Source organism: Staurois parvus, unplaced genomic scaffold (genome assembly GCF_062004578.1).
Source record: "Staurois parvus isolate SC_StPar_1 unplaced genomic scaffold, SC_StPar_1.0 ptg000604l, whole genome shotgun sequence".
NCBI lineage: Eukaryota > Metazoa > Chordata > Amphibia > Anura > Ranidae > Staurois > Staurois parvus.
In genome coordinates this window covers 4270284-4289957 of record NW_028318400.1, presented here as the reverse complement: position 1 = coordinate 4289957, position 19674 = coordinate 4270284, and the positions used below count along the sequence as shown (strand labels likewise).

At 41.3% G+C, this 19674-nt stretch overlaps 1 protein-coding gene across 1 annotated transcript in view; it reads left to right on the top strand.

Moving 5' to 3' along the window:
* The window catches only part of LOC149449802 (lysosomal acid lipase/cholesteryl ester hydrolase-like), a 72432-nt gene extending 55295 nt beyond the window's left edge, over positions 1 to 17137 (top strand). The window contains exons 7-10 of the mRNA XM_089692787.1: positions 2133 to 2279; positions 5911 to 5982; positions 7465 to 7533; positions 11727 to 17137. Coding sequence (XP_089548913.1) covers positions 2133 to 2279; positions 5911 to 5982; positions 7465 to 7533; positions 11727 to 11960 — 522 coding nt within the window. The 3' untranslated portion in view covers positions 11961 to 17137. The remainder of the gene's footprint in view (positions 1 to 2132; positions 2280 to 5910; positions 5983 to 7464; positions 7534 to 11726) is intronic.
* Positions 17138 to 19674: the final 2537 nt, after the last annotated feature.

Below are 19674 nucleotides of genomic sequence, written 5' to 3'. Positions count from 1 at the left end.
TCTGTCGACAGCCTAAAGATTTACTGCTGCTCAGAAGCTCTGGGCTTCAGCAAAATGGCAGCCTCCAGCAAGAAGAAACCGGAACAATGCTGGAGGCAATTTACAGCAAATGCTAATTTTGGTAGCATAAGTTTTTTCCTGGAATGTATGTTCCTTGCTGAAGAGTATTATTTATTTATCAAATTGTCATGGATAAATTTCCAATTTAAGAACAAAATGTATTTTATGTTTGCTCTATCTTGTGCTCCATGTTTTCATATATAAAGGCGCACCTCAGTTTACGCACGCTTCAGTTAACGTAATTTTCGGTTTACGACTGAAAATCCATTGAAAATAATGCCTCATTTCCCCAGGTTGCATTGCACCTGGGAGGTTTATAGTGCCGGCCCCGTGCCTTTAAAGTGCACTTTATAAAGAGTTTTGTACAGATAAGACTTTTTTTTTTTACTTTTTTCTGACCTCTGGAATGGATTAATTGGTTTTCAATTAATTTACAAATTTTTTTTTAATCATGTCCCGTACAGTATTTATGCCTTTAAAGTGCACTTTCTAAAGAGTTTTGAACAGATAAAATACTTTTTTTTACTTTTTTTCTGACCTCCGGAATGGATTCATTGGTTTTCAGTGCATTCCTATGTGTATTGGTTTACGAATTTTTCGCAATACAAAATGTCCCGCAGAACGCATTCAATTCATAAACCGAAGTACGCCTGTATTACTAAAAATAGAAATGATAAAATAAAAAAAAATGTATATTCACATTACCAATCCTTAGGTGTGCTGGCTGCAGTGGTTTTCTTTTTTTCTAAGGTGACAACAGTCATTTAACTTTTTGGATGGAAGAGCAGCATCCTCACTTTAGGACAAGAAGTATGTCAGGACTACAGAACATTCCCCACCCCTCATATCCACAACATAGAGGAATGGGTATTCTGTAGTTTACAGAAGATAACTTGGAAAGCTGATAACACTGAGATTCCAGTGCAGTGCAGGAAGGATGCTGCATTTCTTACGGGATCTGTATTTGCTGAAAATGTATTTGGCCTGGGAAAAAGAGAAAACTAATGCAGCCACCATTTCTAATGATCAGTAAGGGCTTATTAACACCAGCTCTATTGGGCTGCCTTGGGATCTGACTGAATAATCTCTTTAAAGCTCAGCTTAAACATTACATTCTGATTGTACAATCTCTGTATAAATGTACCAACACCTGTGTAGATTGGGGAACAATCTGATTGGATATCATTGAATTAATTGTTTAGTGGGGCATCTCATTACATAATGTTTGGTAAATATATAGGAGATTGGGCACATTGTGCATTTAGATTGTAACATGTATTGCCAATTAAGTAGTTTAAAGGCCATGCTAAAAAAAATCTATTTATTAAATATCTTATGTGGTAGGTCTTTGCACTTTCTAGCTGTTGGTAAATGGAGAGAAGATTGTTCAGTCACAGGAGTGTGGACAACTTTAAGATGGCCATACATGTTTTAATTTTCAGTTAATTCTAACTACTTTCCATCACACATAAAATAGCAAGCAGTCGCCATACTCTAAGTGCCTTCAATCAACCAGCAGAATATGGGTGATTGTAAAGTCACCACTGGGCAAAAAAATTTTAGTATCAATGCTGATTATTGAAAAATTGCATCGATAAGTGGAAAAAAAAATATGAATTCACCATTTATATATTTGTGATTGTACCAGACAGTAGTGCAATAAATTGTATAATTCTTTATATTTTTATTTTCAATTATTTTTCATTGATGTTTTCAAGTGTACAAAAATACAATCCCCTGTAACAACAGAGGGGAAAATAGAAAATAAAGTAAATATATAGAAAATGAAAGAAAGAGAAGTAAGAGAAGAAAAGTAGCCCCGTAAAGCTTACACATGACCACACATCAATAGATGGAAATACAATAAATTATCCAGCAGTATAATAACATTATGTTTCATCCGTTAAGGCTGGATCCAGGGGTATCTGTGACTCCATCCTTCAAATACCAAGTTTTCCAATATTTCCAAACAAGTTCTTTATACTTTTAAATTGTATTCCTTAATCAGGACATGTTTACTTTTTTTTAAATGCGTATAAAGAAAAAGATGATGTTTTCTTTCATTGTTTTAGGACCTGTTTGGGAAAAAAGAATTTTTACCACAGTCGGAATTTATTAAGTGGCTTGCTATCCACTTTTGTACCCACGAAATGGTGGAAGAGATATGTGGCAATATTTTCTTTATTCTGTGTGGATTTAATGAGAAGAACCTTAACATGGTAAGCAAGGCTTTAGATAATTATCATTTGTAAGTAATAAACGTTATCCTTAGTATTTTAAAGTGGTTGTAAAGGCAAAACGTTTTACATGCAACCCCCTTCCTAAATTCTCACCTGAACCCGATCTCGATTCTGCACTGTGCACAGCTGCAGCAGCTCCTCTCCCGGCTCTCACAGGCTTGGCTGAGAACAGCGGGAGCCATTCGCTCCTGCTGCTGTCAGTCAAACCAGTGAGCATAGAACAGGGGGTGGGGCCAAGCCTAGCTTTGTGTCTGAATAGACTCAAACAGCCCAGATTGGGAGTCAGCCCACAAGAGTGACCACCATAGAAACTAGCTTCCTATGGTGGGCAGTCAGCGCAGAGGAGAAGACAGGAGCACTGGCGGGGGACCTATGAAGAGGAGGATTGGGCTGCTCTTTCCAAAACCACTGCACAGAGCAGGTAAGTATAACATGTTTGTTATTTTAATGAGACAAAAAAAGAAGCTTTAATATCACTGTAGCCTCCCTGGAGGTATTCTCGAGTGTAGCTTGGGGTAAAGTTTCAGTACCACAAGCGGTCCCCGAGCTACACTCGGGCTTACCATGCGATGCTGCTCCAGGATCTGTTCTTCTCTTACCTTGTCCTTCGCTCCCGGGATGTCCCTCCTGCAGTGTCCCCTGTAATGTCCTCCGGCGGATGCCAGCATCTGTCTTCTGGGTTCCGTTCCTTGCGACGTCGGGACGGAACGGCGGGAAGTTTGAAAATGACAAAAAGTGACATTCACTAAAATCATATAGTAAAACATTACTGTATCAAAGCATTTCACATACATTTTGTCCCGAGTGCTTTGTCCTGTGCCCTGCCTGCTGTTCTTTCTGCCTGGAAACTGAGAAACGTCCATGGTGTCCAAAAAGCGTCCCTTTAGGTCAAAATCGGTTTTAGACCAGCTAGGGAACAGCGATAGTAAATCAGAACCACTTGCAGAATTGAGTGATAATGATTCGTGGGGAGATTCAGCATCAGACACTGAAAACGATTTTGCGACTTTGCTCAGTGATGTGCGAACTTGGCGCTATATTTCATTATCAGTGTTTTTGGTTTGATTATATTATTGAATTAAAGTTATTTTTATTCTATTATTATTTTTTATGATTATTTATTAAATTATAATTTATGATTTCGTGTTTCAAATTTTAACATACCCGGGATGTTTAATAGACTCTTGTTCGGACAGATTTCAGTGAGTTATTCCTAAAAATTACAGGCCTACAATAAAAAAAAATACATATTTTTATGCAAAACAATGTACCGCTTTGAGCACAGAAATATGGACATAATCAGACCGCTAGGGAGGTTAAAGCGGAGTTCCACCTGAAGAAAAAAAAAAAAGTCAGCAGCTACAAAAACTGTAGCTGCTGACTTTTAAAATACAGCCACTTACCTGTCCCTCGGTCCAGCGGTGTTCTCACCACGGCTGGTTTCACCAGCCGTCTTCTCTCCCCATGCCGGCATCTTCAATGTGGGCACCTGGCTGTGACAGCTTGCGGCTTCACAGCCGGGTGCCCACTGTGCATGTGCGTGAAGCACTGCGCTTTGTGAATGGTCCCATAGTCGTCTGGGACCTGTCACGTGTTCCAGAAGACTAGGGGAGGGTGGACAATTTCCAATTGCATAGGCAATCACAGCAGAAGTGGGAGCAGGTACCTGTCAAATTCGCCCCTCAAAGGTGCTAATCCTTAATGGGGAGTGGGGAACAAATCATTAAAGCGGAACTTTGCCTTTTGGGTGGAGCTCCGCTTTAAGTTGGAAGGGTCAGTAGGTGAGGAAACTTCTCAATGCTTTTCATACTGTTAAGTGTTTTTCCAATTTTGCAGTCAGATTTCAGAAACTCATTATATGTTATTTATGTGTTTCTATTGTCCCAGCATACCTAAAATAATAAAAAAAAAGATTGCTTACCTTTCTAGGTATTTATTTGGAGCAGTTGTTTAGAATAACTTGCAATTTCATGCCTTGAATCATGGAGTTCTCCTCCCCACAGCATTCTGCAACGTTTCTTTAACTCGGCATGGCTGTGGGAGGCTCCACCTGCACAGCCTCATCATTCAGTCACATATCCATCCACATGAATCTGTGGTGCATTAATTCATTTCCTACAAATACTGGAATATGCGTTAACCCTATGTTCATATCTGTGCACTTTGCGGGCCACATTTGCATGAACATGGCAGCCCATACATTTGAATGGGCTGTCTTGCCTGCGTTTTCTGCAGAAAAAAGGTTAATTCACCATTTTAGAAACGCGGCAGCTGCAAAATCGAATGGTGCCTTTGCACCATGCAATTTCCCTGCAGTATCTGCATCCGCAATTGTGCTCTGGTTTGAGATGCATGGGAGTGTCATTAAGAATTAGTGGCAGCATTACGCATCTCCAAAGATAAGTGCGTTTCGGCTGTGGGCGCTTGTGGGTACAGGAACAGCTGAAAATCTGCACCGGCAACCACCCTGTATAGTGTGAACCTAGCATTACATACAATGTACCACCCAAGCCTTCACCTCTTGTTAGAACAGTGTGCACTTCAACAGTAGTTTACAACTGATTATGAGCCCTACTAGCACAGTACAGCCTGGGTTAATTATGATAAACACAGCTCCCCTCTTTGAAAGAGAAGTATGGGTTTAAAAATAAAATAAACATTTATACTCACCTAGGTGGATGCAGCATCGATCCAATGCTGCATCTGTCCCCTGCCAGCTCTGCACTGAGAACTGAGCAGTCAAACACCATGATCACTCAGATCTTCCCTCCATTCTGAGCAACCCTCCAGCGCTCAATGGAGTGCTGGGCTGTGAAGGGGGCGGGAGCAGCTGGCTCAGGCTCTCAGTGGCGTGCCGAGAGGATGAGCCAGCTGGCGTTTCAGGCATCTGGGTGGATCCCGACCATTTGGTCAGGATCTTTTTAGAGACTGGACCAGCTCTGTGACATCAGCCGAGAGTGGGTTAAAGCCTACTGTTGGCTGAAAATGGGTCACAGGAATGCAGAGCAAACTGTACTCCTGTGATCGCCAGGAAAAGTATAACCAAAATAGCTATGGGTATACTTCTCCTTTTAAAGAGGTTCGTCAGCCAGTAAAAAAAATAAAAAATAAAATCAGCAGCTACAAAAAATACTGTAGCTGCTGACTTTTAATAAAAGTACACTTACCTGTCCAGGGATCCAGCGCTGTCTTCAACCTAGCTGGTTCTTCGCTGGTCTTCGGGTACCCAGCACTGGCATCTTGGATTAAGAAGCCGGCTGTGGCTTCACAGCCGACTTTCCACCACACGTGCGTGCGTCATGAATGGACCCGCGGCCTCCTGGGATTGAGTTGTACCTGCACTAACTGATATTGCATTGGTGGGGGTTGGGAATAATTATACATAAGAAGAATAGATTTATTTTTTTATTTAATAAAAAGCATACATTTGGGAAAAAATATGTTCCTTTAAATACAGTTGTTTTGTTAAAAAAATAAATAAATACATTTTCTGTTTACTTTTTTTGTTTGCAATTATTTCCCTAAACATCCTCGTGAAAGCAAATGCAAGTGTACTTTTGAGCCATTTTTTTAAGCAAATTTAAATAATTCCCATTTTTTTTTTCAACAGAGCAGAGTAAATGTGTACAGCGCACATTGCCCATCAGGAACGTCTGTAAAGAATATGATCCATTGGGCGCAGGTACTGATTACACATTTATTTTTATTGTATTGATCAGTGAGGCTTGCAACCCTCACACTATAACTAAAGGCACAACTTTTTTTTTTTTCATTTTAGAGTGGAGTGGAACATCTGTCAGCTTTTATTGCTGTTTGTGCCCCCCCATTAGGAGATTAGCCCTCCCTATCTGTCCAGGTGACCATTCAAGTGAAAGTAATAGAAATTCCCAAATTCTAAAGTCACCAGAATAGGAATATTATTATTATTCAGGATTTATATAACGCCAACAGTCTGCGCAGCGCTTTACAAAATGAAGGTAGACATTACAGTTACAATACAATTTGGTACAAGAGGAAACAGAGGAGAATGGAGGGGAAACCATCCAATTGGGACCCCAGTGTCAACTAGGGATTTCCTGTAACTTCCTGTTTTTTGTCTATGGGACAGGAAGTGAAGGGATATCATCCTAATGAATGACAAAAAAACTGACCAAGGTTTGTAATTCTCCCTTACTTTATCCAAAAGGAAAAAATATTTTACCCTCAGATCTACTTTAACTGTCAGTGAAAGGCTATGAGGGTTAGAAAACTTGGTGGGATGCCACCCTTCTGCATGCATTAATAGGGTCAAAAGAGCAATCACCTGGGTCTGATATTCACTAGTCACAGAATAAGATAAATGTTTGTATGGTAACAGGCATCAACAATTCTTATTGAACTATAATTGCCAATAGTTTATCTAAAATATAACAAAGTCCACAATAGATCAACAAGACCCAATAGATTTCACTAAAGATAGTCTTTAAGGGCTGAAATACACTATCACGCGCTTTTGCCACCCCCTAAAAAAGCAATATGGTATGGATCTCTTTTTAGAGGGTGCTTGACAGATCGCTGTGAGGTGATTTGTTGCCTCTTCCGCACCTGTTTTAACCCTGAAAGCCTGCACTATTGCAACTGTGTACATTGCACATGCTTGCGGGGCATGGGGTATAATTTTTTTCTACAGCCATAAGACAAAGTATAGCCCTGTCTGGCCATTGTATTGAGTTAGGGGAGCGGTCGGGAGGCGGTAAAACCATGCCTCAGCCACTAATGTCTTGCACCGATAGGCTGTATCCTGAAGGTACTGTAGCCATACACAGCTCAGGTTTTGTTTCTGTAATCCTGAGGGCTGAATGAGAAAATCAGTTGATTCCCTCATCTGTGCTGACAGCATGGATGGAGAATTGTCCACTGCCAGCTGTTGTATTCAGGCAGTCGCTGCATCTGATTGGTTGTAGTTAGTTCAATTATATTCCACCTAGCTCAGTCGATTTTTAAACACACTTTTGTGGAGCCGGGTTGTGTTTGCAGGGCCACCCACGGCTCAAATTCCAGTTGATTCAGCAGGAATCAGGAAAAGTTTGAGCTACATATGGCCAAATTAATGGATAGGTAGCCTATTACTTGTCTCTACATTTACAGTGTGGATTCAGATTTTTTTTTTTTTTTTTTTTTGCAGAGTGTGAAGTGCGGTGAGCTGAAGGCATTTGACTATGGTACTAAGGGTAACCTTGTTCATTACAATCAGGTAAGATTATTATGTTCTCTTTATGATTAGCGTTTATCAGTTGTATGCTGATGCCTAATGGAGATGCATGCTGACTGTACACTAAGACCACATGCACACTGTAGACACAATGGGGTTGATTTACCTATCCTCAATTCATACTAGTGCAATTTTACGGGCTGCTGCCTTGTAAAATGCAGGGAAAAGGTCCCTACACCTTTCCAGAAATCGCAGGTGCTATTTCCAGTGTGGGCAGTGTGCTATTAAGAGTAATGGGACCCACCCATCGGTCCTGTGTTTTGTATGCAGGTGGTTGCAGCTGCGGGATGAAATGCGGGTCCCACAACAGCTTCCACCCAAACTAGTGTGAACCGAGCGTAAAACTGGAGAGTGCAAAATCTGGTGCAGCTGTGCATATTAGCCAATCAACTTCTAACTGCAGCATGTTCAATTAAGCATTGACAAAAATGCCTAGGTACATTTACATGTGTTTAATTGTATTTGCCGTTTTTAATGTCCAAAAGCTCCAAAGGAAAAGTGTTGACTGCCTCCAAATGCTGCTGCTACTAAACCCCTCTTAAAGGATAACTTCACCTTTTGGACAAGGATAATTAAATGCACATTTCTTTGCAGGTAAAAAAATGTGCAATTATCATTTTTCTCCAAAGGAGCTTGGAAGGCATTGCACCAGGGATCAGCAGATTGCTGATGCCATGCAAGTCTCCTGCAGACCTGTCAGAATATCTGCTAGCTGTAGGGGATGTACAGCCAAGCAGATATTCTGACAGGAAGCTTCATTTAACTACTACGGCGCTTCACAGCACCTTGGTAGTTCCTTGAAAACTACAAGCGCACAGCTGCTAAGGCTGTTGGGACTTGCAGTTCATTCATTAACGGAAGTCCGTGAATGAATGACGTTGCCATGTGGGCAGAGCCCCCCGTAGCTGCTGCTATGGGAACATGTTACATGTTCCACTCTAAAAACGGATGTAACATGTATCATGTTCCCAAAGGACAGCTTATCCTTTTACCACTTGCCAACCGCACTATAGCTGAATGACGGCTACAGTGTGGTTGTCCAGTTCTGGGAGGGCAATCGCCATGATCAGACACAGCTGATCACATGATGAGGTAAAAGGCCAATCACAGCAGACTTTTACCATGTGATCAGCCTTGTCCAATGACACAGCAGATCACCGAATAAATACAGTTGCCGGTTATCAGTTGCGCTTTCCTCACGCTGTCACAGCATGAGGAAAGTACTGCCGATAACTGGCAACTGTCACAGAGCAGATTGACACTGATCATCATGGCACTAATGATCAGTGCCCAGCAGTGCCGCCTTTCAGTGCCCATCGCTGCATATCAGTGCAGCATTATTAGTGCCCATCAGTGCTGCCTATCTGTGCCACCTCATCAGTGCCCATCATTGCTGCATATTAGTGCCCATCAGTGCTGCCTATCTGTGCCACCTCATCAGTGCTCATCATTGCTGCATATTAGTGCCCATCAGTGCTGCCTATCTGTGCCACCTCATCAGTGCCCATCATTGCTGCATATTAGTGCCCATCAGTGCTGCCTATCTGTGCCACCTCATCAGTGCCCATCATTGCTGCATATTAGTGCCCATCAGTGCTGCCTATCTGTGCCGCCTCATCAGTGCTGCCTATCAGTGTAGCTTTATCAACGCACATCAGTGAAGGAGAAAAATTACCTTTTTGCTAAATTTTATAACAGAAACAAAGGAAACTTTTTTAAAAAAAAAAGTCTTGCTCTTTTTTTTGTTTATAGCGCAAAAAATAAAACACCCAGTGGCAATTAAATACCACCAAAAGAAAGATTTATTTGTGTGTAAAAAAATTATAAAAATGTCATATGGGTACAGTGTTGTATGACCGAGCATTTGTCATTCAAAGTGTGAGTGTGCTGAAAGCTGAAAATTGGCCTGGGCAGGAAGGGGGTATAAGTGTCCAGTAGGCAGGTGGATAAAGCCAATGTGTGCACATAGGACAGCTAGGCTTTTATTGAGGTGCGTTGAGGGGCGTAAGGCAAAAACATCAGTTTAGGAGCAGCATGAAGCCTATTCAAGGAGAGCTTTTGGGAGTTTTCCACAACTGTGCATCGTCTACATGTGTTGAACACTAAAGATTAAAACAGGGAACTTTGGAAAAATGATTTTAGCTTGTGAACATTTCCAGAACATTTTGTTCTAGGTTGTTTGTGCTGCTATGATAGATAAAAATCATTGAAAAGATTATACATCCCCTTTAAACCCCCAGTTCCCAACATGTATGCCCTTGGGCCCCCCAAACAGTGACAGGTTATTTCTTGGTACTTACTCAGGCCAGTAAAAGAAAAATATGTTTTATTCTTTTGCCCTGTCTTTAGATAGGGAGAATCCAAAATGTGAGTGGTCACCACTTCCTATTGTGTCTATAAGGAAGCATGTGAAGAAAAATCTCACAAATTGAACACAGATGGCAAAAAAATGACAGTTCTGTCTCTACCCTGCTGTATCCAGAATAAAAGAAAACATTTAGCTTTAGATATACTTTAACCACTTCAAGTCCGCACACTTTCACACCCTTCCTGTCCAGGCCAACTTTCAGCTTTCAGCGCTATCACACTTTGAATGACAATTGCGCGGTCATGCAACACTGTACCCATATGAATTTTTTTGAGACACATAAAACTTTATTTTGGTGGTATTTATTCACCACTGGGATTTTTATTATTTTTGCTATATAAATGAAAATGTTCAAAAAGTTTGAAAAAAAAGTGTTTTTCTTATAAAATTTTGCAAATAAATAATCTTTCTTCATAAATCTTGGCCAAAATATATTGTTATCTGTTTAGTAAAAAAAAATAACCCAAATTAGTTTATAACCAAAAATTATAATTTTTAAAACTTTTTTTACATTTTTATTTTTTTATATTTTTTTTTTTTTTTTTTTCTTAACATACTGTCACCCTAGCAGTACAGTGTCATCATAGTGACACTGTACTACTTGTGGGGGGTGATGAAGAATTTTTTTTTTTTTTACACTGATAGCTTTTACACCCATAAAGGTTGTAAAAGCAATAATTTCTCCTTCTCTCTGGCTGCATTCTTGCAGCCATTGAGAAATACTGTGCGAGTTGTGATTGGTCACAGATTGTCACATGGTACAAGGCTGTTGTGAATAGCTTTGTACCATGTGATCTCATACACAGATTTCACACAAAGTAAGCAATGATGTCAGGAAGTGACATCTTGCTTACTACTGTTCATGTGATCACTGATTGGCCAATCAGTGATCACATGATCGGGACCTCACACAGAGGTCCCGTACAGCGGTCGGTGTTCTGCTGCGTCCGGAGAACACAGTGGGCACCGGATTGCGGTGCTGCGCACTGCCAGGGAGCGCGCACAAGCAGGGAAGCGGGGAGAACGTTTATAAACGGCCACCCACCCCTGCACTATATAAACGGTCGGACAGGAGGTGGTTAAATGTCTTTTGCTGAACACCATCCTTACTTCTTGCACAGCTATACAGTTTCCTCTTCTGTACTGAAATTACTGTGAGCTTCTCATATGCAGCAGGTCAGATAGCATCCACCTTGTTTCCTGGCTGGAGAGCATCCAGCATCATCTAGATCTTTTTTTCCCCAGGGTTACTCTCCCTGGCCTGCCCCTTTCATTCATTGGATTTCAATCATTTCAATCATGGAAGCTCAACATCATTTAGGGTGGTCTGCATGCAAATAAATGTGGCTCGGAATGCCCACTCCTCCAGATTGGCACCCACCTTTTGAAGGCTGCTTAATGTTTGTTTAAATTCTCCCAAGTGCCAGCTCACTGCTTGCTTCGTGGCTGAGGGCTCTTGAGAGCAGTGTTGAGGCAGTGAGCAGAGATGTTTCAGGAAGCTATATAGGACAACCCGATGACCCCTCCAACAAGCCATTGCATTGCATAGTGAAGCATAAAGACCCAGTGATGACACTGGTTCCAAAATAAAATATGTAATAAAAAATGAAAGGATTTATTTAAAATGTGATTAGTTGATGGGAGGCAAAAGGAGGAAGCAGGGAAGGCAAATGTGAGCAGATTAAACTGTAGCTTTAACCATTTCTTGTTAAGATGCCAGTGTAGTCCTAGCCTAAGTTTGCTTATTTAAATAGTCAAACCCTAAAGTCTTATGAATAGTGTTCATCTGTGTAATGCTGTCTTTCAGACTACTCCACCTTTCTACAATGTGAAGGACATGAAGATCCCAACTGCTCTGTGGAGTGGAGGCAATGACTGGCTAGCTGACCGTAAGGATTTGGCTTTGCTGCTCACTCAAGTCAGCGATCTGGTCTACCACAAGGAGATTCCGGAGTGGGAACATCTAGATTTCATCTGGGGTCTGGACGCTCCATATAAAATGTACAATGAAATAGTTCAGCTACTGAAGAAAGCCTCCTGAACATTAACATTTTACAGATAAATTATGTAACAAATAATAATAGATTAGGCAAGAAATGTTTTAGAGAATTTTCATCATCAAAATACTTTGAATTTGTCAAACCGTTCTCTATGAATGGGCACCTAAACAACACCAACACCAACTACCAGTGCCAGGACAATGCCTTTTACCACCAAGACCAAAAAATCAAAGTCTGCCCCCCCACCCCGCCCCACCCCCACTATGATCTGTGAACTGAGCCAACAGCATAGGTTGCACCCCCACCCGATCCCAAGATGATTGCCTCTACTGCTCACTGCTTGGCCCGGCCTTGACACTCATTAAATGGTATATGTGTGTCGGTCGGGCTATTGCATTGTCCTAGCCTTTTTTTTTCCTGAATGCAAAACATGCCACTAATTTATAAGTGTGTGTCTCTGTAGTGGGAGCCTATGTTCTGTGTCTTCAATACAGTTTTCTTGAAGGATAAGTTCACCTTTCGGAACATGTTACATGTTCCACCTGTATTTAGGGTGGGACATGTAACATGTTCCAGCAGCTGCAGCCTCTCCCAGTGACAGGGAGTGGGGGATCTTCTGCCCGCACCTGCTGTCACTATTTGAAAATAAGTTGGCCTTTTGGGGCTCCGCCTACACAGCCGTGTCATTCATTCACAGTTTTCTGTGAATGACGTGAACTACAAGTACCGTCAGCCGTTGTGGCTGATGGCTTGAAGTCCTGAATGGACTGAGAGGTCGTTGATGAGTGGCCTTGTAGTTCATTCACAAGCCCTTCAACTTGTAAACAGTCAGCCCATATCAAGGTATGGGCTGAAAGCTGCAGGGCTTGTCTGCAGGAGTCTGGCATTGCACACCTGATCCACTGATCACTGGTGCAATGCTTTCTGGGCTCCTTCGGGAAAAAATAATGAATTCACATTTTTTTTTTCTTGCAAAAATATGTGCATTTATTATTTTTTTACGAAAAGGTGAACACATCCTTTAAGTAACTAATTTTTGATGTGAATCTGTCGCAAAGTTTATTATTCTGAGATCTTGTCGATAATAATACTTTCCTTTGCTGTGTTACTTTGTATGTGAGGTATGACGACAAACATACTGAAGAATAGCTTAGTGTTTACGTATACCTTAATGGTCACTGAGCAAACGGGCCCAATTCATTTGTATCATTCACTTTGTTAGTATATGATCCCTCAAAGTTATAAAGAAACTTTATCTGAGAATTTCCTAGGGATAAAGGAAGACTTTTGTTATGTTATCAAATTGATGAATGTTTTGCAAGTATTTGAATCAAGACATAACATTGTTTATGCCTTTTTGACAGTCTTTGTGAAGAACAGAACCATTGTGAATCTGACTGCACTGAAATATGTCAGCCTCTATGAGCCCCAACTTAAAGGGGGTTTCTTGGTTTCAGTCAAGAGACTTTATTCTCAACAGGAGAAGCAGCTAATTGTGTCCCATTTTATTCATAATCCAGAAATGTAACTTTTAAACTTTCAGCATGCTGCTGTCCCTGCTTTAGACTGGCATATCAACATTTTACCATGTTTTATTAGTATTAAATGTCTCCCAAACACTTTACTGATAGAAGTTCATTTTATTTGCAGCTGAAATAGACTGCAGAAGCTGCCGGAGGTGGCCTGTGCTAGATAGAAGAATCAAATGCACAATGGGGTGATTCTGATTAACACTGGAAATTGCCTTTGCAGTCTAGCTATTTTAGTTTGCCTAAAAAAAAATTCTGTGAGGTTCCCAAGTGTATTTTATTTCTGTAGTTCCAGGGTCTAAAGTTTATTATTCTCTAGTTCCAGAGTATAATTTTTAATGTATTTAAATGATTTTTATGCACAATAAATAGAGAATATATAACATTTCCTTACGAAGTGAATTACAAAAAAAATGGTTACCTCATTTCCTATGGCATGCAATGTATTTTCTATTTTTTTAAATTTATTTTTATTTCAGGTACTTCTATAGCACATCCCTAACCCTCAAGGGGTGTACAATCTAAGGTCCCTAACTGACATTCATACATACACATACTAGGGCAATTTTAGACAGGATCCAATTAACCTGCCAGCATGTCTTTGAAGTGTGGTAGGAAACCTAAGCAGGCACAGGGAGAGCATGCAAACTCCAGGCAGGTGGTGCTGTGGCTGAGAATCGAATCAATGGCCCTGGTACTGCCAGGCGGAAGTGCTAACCATTTAGCCACGGTGCTGCTAGTTCATTTTCAATAGGCTGGCAAAGCATCTTAACACACTTGACCCTTTTTTTTTTTTTCAACACACCACAGTGCAGTGTTGCACTGAAACTTACACATTGATGTGAGCTAGAAATGTGCATTGGGGTTGACATTCAAAATAAATGTCACTGTGTCGCAGATTGCACCTTAAATTTCTTTAGCAATTAAATTTGGTAAAATGCGCATATGTTTCTGCAACACACTAACGTGATATGGGCCCCTAAAGTTTTACCATTTCTTTGGCAGTCTGTACACTGGTTGAATGTTGCATTTTGCAGCAGAAGTTGAAAAAAAAAAATTTCATAGGATGTGATGCAATCCCATGGCTTATCGTTCAGCGTTAGAATGCTTCTTACCAAATAATCCTCTAACATAAGATAACCTGTCTCACAACATGTTCGCTCATCACCATAAACCATTAATAACAAATTTAAAAAAAAGGTTAAATGCAGAGTAGCAAATAATTAAAAACAATATGTGCCGCAGAAGTCAGCCATCTACTTCCCAAATACTTGTCATTTTTATATATGCAATGTATAGGTTGGTGATCTGTACGAGGCCAGTGCTGCCAACTACAGCTACATTTAGGTCATGGTGTTAAAGCAAGACATTCTTGATCATAGAGCTATTCAAGATTGTGAGAGAAATCCTAAAAATTTGCAAGGTCATGGCCTAGAGATCAGGATGGGTGGCACTGGTTTATGCAAGAAATATGTAGAACCTATATGTAATGATGTATATAATAAGTTGGTGTGCTCTCACCCTCTAAACCAGCTGCACTCTCAGGATACAAACTGCAATATTAATTTCCAAAGGTTACACTTTTAATACCATAGATTTAACACTGAGCGGAAGCTCGGCCATATAACAGTGTTGACCACATTACTGTAAATTCATTTTTTAAGTAGCTCTCCTGTGACCCTAGATTTGTAAACAGAAGTTTTACATTCAGTATCTGTGCTTACCAGTTGCAGGATGGATGACTGCAAGGCTTGATGACTGTAAGTTACAGCATTAATATTGCTCCCCGGAGTCAACCATTGGATGTCAAGCCTGTAGGAGCTAGATCCTCTTCGGCACCTATCTGTGCCTCTGTGCCTTCAATGGACCAGATACGAATCATATTGACTTCTGTAGGATTATAATTCATTATTAAGGGCCCATTCACATTAGAACGCGGTGCAGGAATCCCACACTAAGTACGGGTTTCCCGAAATGCATTCAGATAACACTGCCTGTGTGATCTGCAGTGGGTGTCTGTGCAATGTTAACAACACCCCCAAGCGCAGTGCGTTTGCCTGCAAAGGATGGCATCTTAGAAAGGTACCATGCGATCTGGTCGCAGTGTGTTTCCAAAGGTAGTGCATGCACAACGCTTACCCCCGGTTCACATCTGTGCGGATCCCCCCAAAAATCCATGCAGTTGCAACACCCGCACAGAGAAATGCGGACCCACTGGTGGGTGCCATTAGTTCTAATGGCATGCCGCCCGCACTGGAAAATGCAACTGTACTGGGAACTGAGGTTCCCGTGCGGGCTGCGTTTTCCAAAGAAGTGCAGGAACTTCTTACCTGCATGTCAAAGGCACAAGAGTCTATTCAAATGAATGGGCTCTCGTGCCCGTGCAAAGCGCGGCCCGCACGGCCGCATATATGTGAATCGGGGGGAGGGCAGATTGATTTCAGCCCATTCAAAATGAATGGACTGAAATCGCACCGTGCAAAACTGCATGTGAATCACACAGGAACGCACAGTACGTTTGTGTGCCATTCCTAGTGTGAATGAGACCTAAGGCACATCCATCAATCTATTCCAAACTTGTAACATGATGCTAGGGGAAAGAGGGTTTCTTTTCCAACAGCAAATTTCTCTCAAACCTTCCCAATCTGTTAGAAAAATCTTTGAAATGTATTGCCCCTTACGGTGTTCAGAAATGCAAAGGCAATTGTTAAAGGGTGGGGGGTTTTTTTTGTTATTTTAGTAGATTATATCTGTGCTATCAAATTCACAATTTTTTTTTATCTTGGAGCATATTGTTTTACTTGTGCATATAGGTTGTAGAAAGAAAGTCACAATACTGCTACATCAGTCATAAGAATTACTAACAAGAATTACATTTGAAAAAAAAATAAAATCTATTAAAATATAAAAAAAAAACATTTTAATGATTGCCTTTGAAATGTATTGCCCCTTATGGTGCTCAGAGATGCAAAGGCAGTCATTAAAATGTGTGTTTTTTTTTTTTAAAAGATTATATCCGTGCTGTCAAATTCACTATTTTTTTGATCTTGGAGCATATTGTTTTACTTGTGCATATAGGTTGTAGAAAGAAAGTCACAATACTGCTGCATCAGTCATAAGAATTACTAACAAGTATTACATTAAAAAAAATCTATTAAAAAAAACAAAAAAAAACATTTTAATGTTTCCCTTTGAAATGTATTTCCCCTTACGGTGCTCAGAGATGCAAAGATTTTCCCAACAGATTGGGAAGGTTTGAGAGAGATTTGCTGTTGGAAAGGAAACCCTCAGCTAGTAAAATTCATTTCAATACTGAATTGATAAAATGAGCGCAACCTCAAAGGTGATATGCAGTCCATGTCCTCTGTATAATCTAAATGCAGCCATATTCCTCCCTGTGCGCACTAGTTGTTTGTCATTTTATAAAAATGGTCAATGTTTTCAATAGTGTACACAAGGAGACTGTTCAGGATTTAGAGGGGATGTTCCACTTAGAAGGTGACTATGATTGACTGTTAGTGTTTTTCTTCCGCTCAGGTTGAATCACACATTCTCAGGTTATCCTTTACTTTTACAAAATAAAATGCCCTTTTTATGTGTGTATGTTAACTAATCTCAGTTTTTATCAAGAGTGCCAAATAATGTATTTCAAATGTTTCTACAGAATAAACTTTTACATTTGATATTTATTGGTGTTTTGATAACTTACTTGCTGTAGTTGTGTGTTTATTTTCCATTTTTTAAATGTATGAGGTTTTTGTTTTTAACAAATTCTGTGTCTATAAAACAAGATGTATGGCACATAAAAGAATCCTAGATTGTAAGCTCGTAAGAGTAGGGCCCTCTTACCCCTCGTACGTTGTTTGTTGTTGTTGTACTGTGCCATGTATTGTCCCCCCTATTGTACAGCGCTGAGCAAACCCTTTGGCGCTATATAAACTCGTAGTAATAATAATAATAATAAAAGAGCCATGCAGATTAGCTAATGTAGGACTTTAGACATCACTGTGACCTTTTTGAGGTTGTCATAATGATAATTGAGGCTTGTACCCAAAAACAGTATATTAAAAGACAACTGATGTTGTCCGTGAGGAATTGCCCCCTTACCCGGTCTGATATTTAAAGCGGAATTAAACTGTATCTGAGCACCAGAAACTGAATACAATATTTAATTTAGTTTTAATATTCAAAGCAAACACCCATCCATCCAGGTCTCAATTCTTTATTTTGCTGAGAAATCACTTACAAAAACACCCTCTAGCATGTCTGGCCATGGCCATCTTGAGTTAGGACAGATGATTCATGTAACAAATACTTGTTGGAATCAATCTACCCTTAACTCAGGCATGAAGGCAGGAGGGTGTGCCTGGCAGAGAAAACCCTCCTCTTAGAAGACTCCTAGGCATGGCCAGATCTAGGGGGGTGCTGGGGTGGACATCAGCCCTCCCTTGTACCTAAGCCCTAGTCCTGACTCCAATAAGGTCTACGAAAGGGGGAGGCAGCAAGGAGACTGTCCATAATGTTGCTGCTATCCTGCCACACACCAAACAAGCCAGATGGGACTAGGGAGATCCCAAGCAATGTCAGGAGGGTGGGACTTGAGAAAACTTCAGCTGCCCATTGGCTGAAGAGGCAGCAGGAGGCGGGCCTCCCACTGCCTCCTCAGCCAATAGGTACACAGGGTGCGCTGTCCATCACCGCAGTAAAGTGTTCATCGTGCGGGCTTGCTGTGATGGTGCGACTCCTGCCGTCATTGAGGTGAGAGAGGAGCGGGTGGAAGAGTGTTTTACCCCAGCAATTATTAGGAAGCTGCTAGAATTACCTGTGCAGTGCATAGCCTGTGCCTACAAACCAACCCCCACCCTGCTTTTAGGATGTCATTGTAATGGCACCAATATTGTCCTTTTAACAGAGTGAAAGTAACTACACCTGTGCAGCATAAGTGTCAGCTTGCTGTCACCACATTAAAAAGACAATATGTGTGGCATTACAATGACTGCTAGTCTGGGTTCACACTAGCAACACACTGAAAAGTAATCTGTTGTAGATTGCTTTTTAGGATGCAGCTAAGCAGCCAAGGTCAAGTATTCAGGAGACAATCCTGCCATATCCTGAATGCCTGTGTGTGTGTTTTTTTTTTTTTTTTTGCCAAACAACAGTTTATAATGGGATAATGTGCTGCAAATGAAAGCCAAGAGTTTTTGTTTAGTTGCAGTGCAGCCCTATGGACTTAAATGGCTGAGTGTGACAGGTTATGCCGCCTGTCAACTCAGCATGCCATGTTAAATTTGCTGCTGCATGTGAGCTGGGGTGGAGGGGGCCCTTCCACAGCTGGAATAAGGGTGCCATGTTGTTGGGTTGACACAGGCAGGGCTGCCCCCTGGGGGTCTTCTCGGCTACGCTGTATCCATCAATACCTGGGAGGTTACCTTTAGGGATAACTCAACTTTAAGGCGGACCTCCAACTTAGAGATGGCCATACACTTGAACAGCAACCTGAACTCTCCTGTCCCCATGGCAATGTACACCTTCACTGATACTTGCTGCATTTAGGAGGGACACTTTGAGCCCTAGCCGGATCCATTTATCCAGCATACCTCTGCTATCTCCCTCCCAGTAACAGAATAGGATTCCGCCGAACACCTAATGATCTCTCTCCCAGTAACAGAATAGGGTCCCGCCGAGCACGTAATGATCTCCCTCCCAGTAACAGAATAGGGTCCCACCGAGCATCTAATGATGTCCCTCCCAGTAACAGAATAGGGTCCCACCGAAAACCTAATGATGTCCCTCCCAGTAACCGAATAGGGTCCCGCCGAAAACCTAATGATGTCCCTCCCAGTAACAGAATAGGGTCCCGCCGAGCACCTAATGATCTCCCTCCCAGTAACAGAATAGGGTCCCGCCAAGCACCTAATGATCTCCCTCCCAGTAACAGAATAGGGTCCCGCCGAGCACCTAATGATGTCCCTCCCAGTAACAGAATAGGGTCCCACCGAACACCTAATGATCTCCTTCCCATAACAGAATAGGGTCCCGCCGATCACCTAATGATCTCCCTCCCAGTAACAGAATAGGGTCCCACCGAACACCTACTGATCTCCTTCCCATAACAGAATAGGGTCACTCCGAGCACCTAATGATCTCCCTCCCAGTAACAGAATAGGGCCCCGCCAAGCACCTAATGCTGACTCCATGTGTTCTCTACATTAACTCTTCCTCCTCC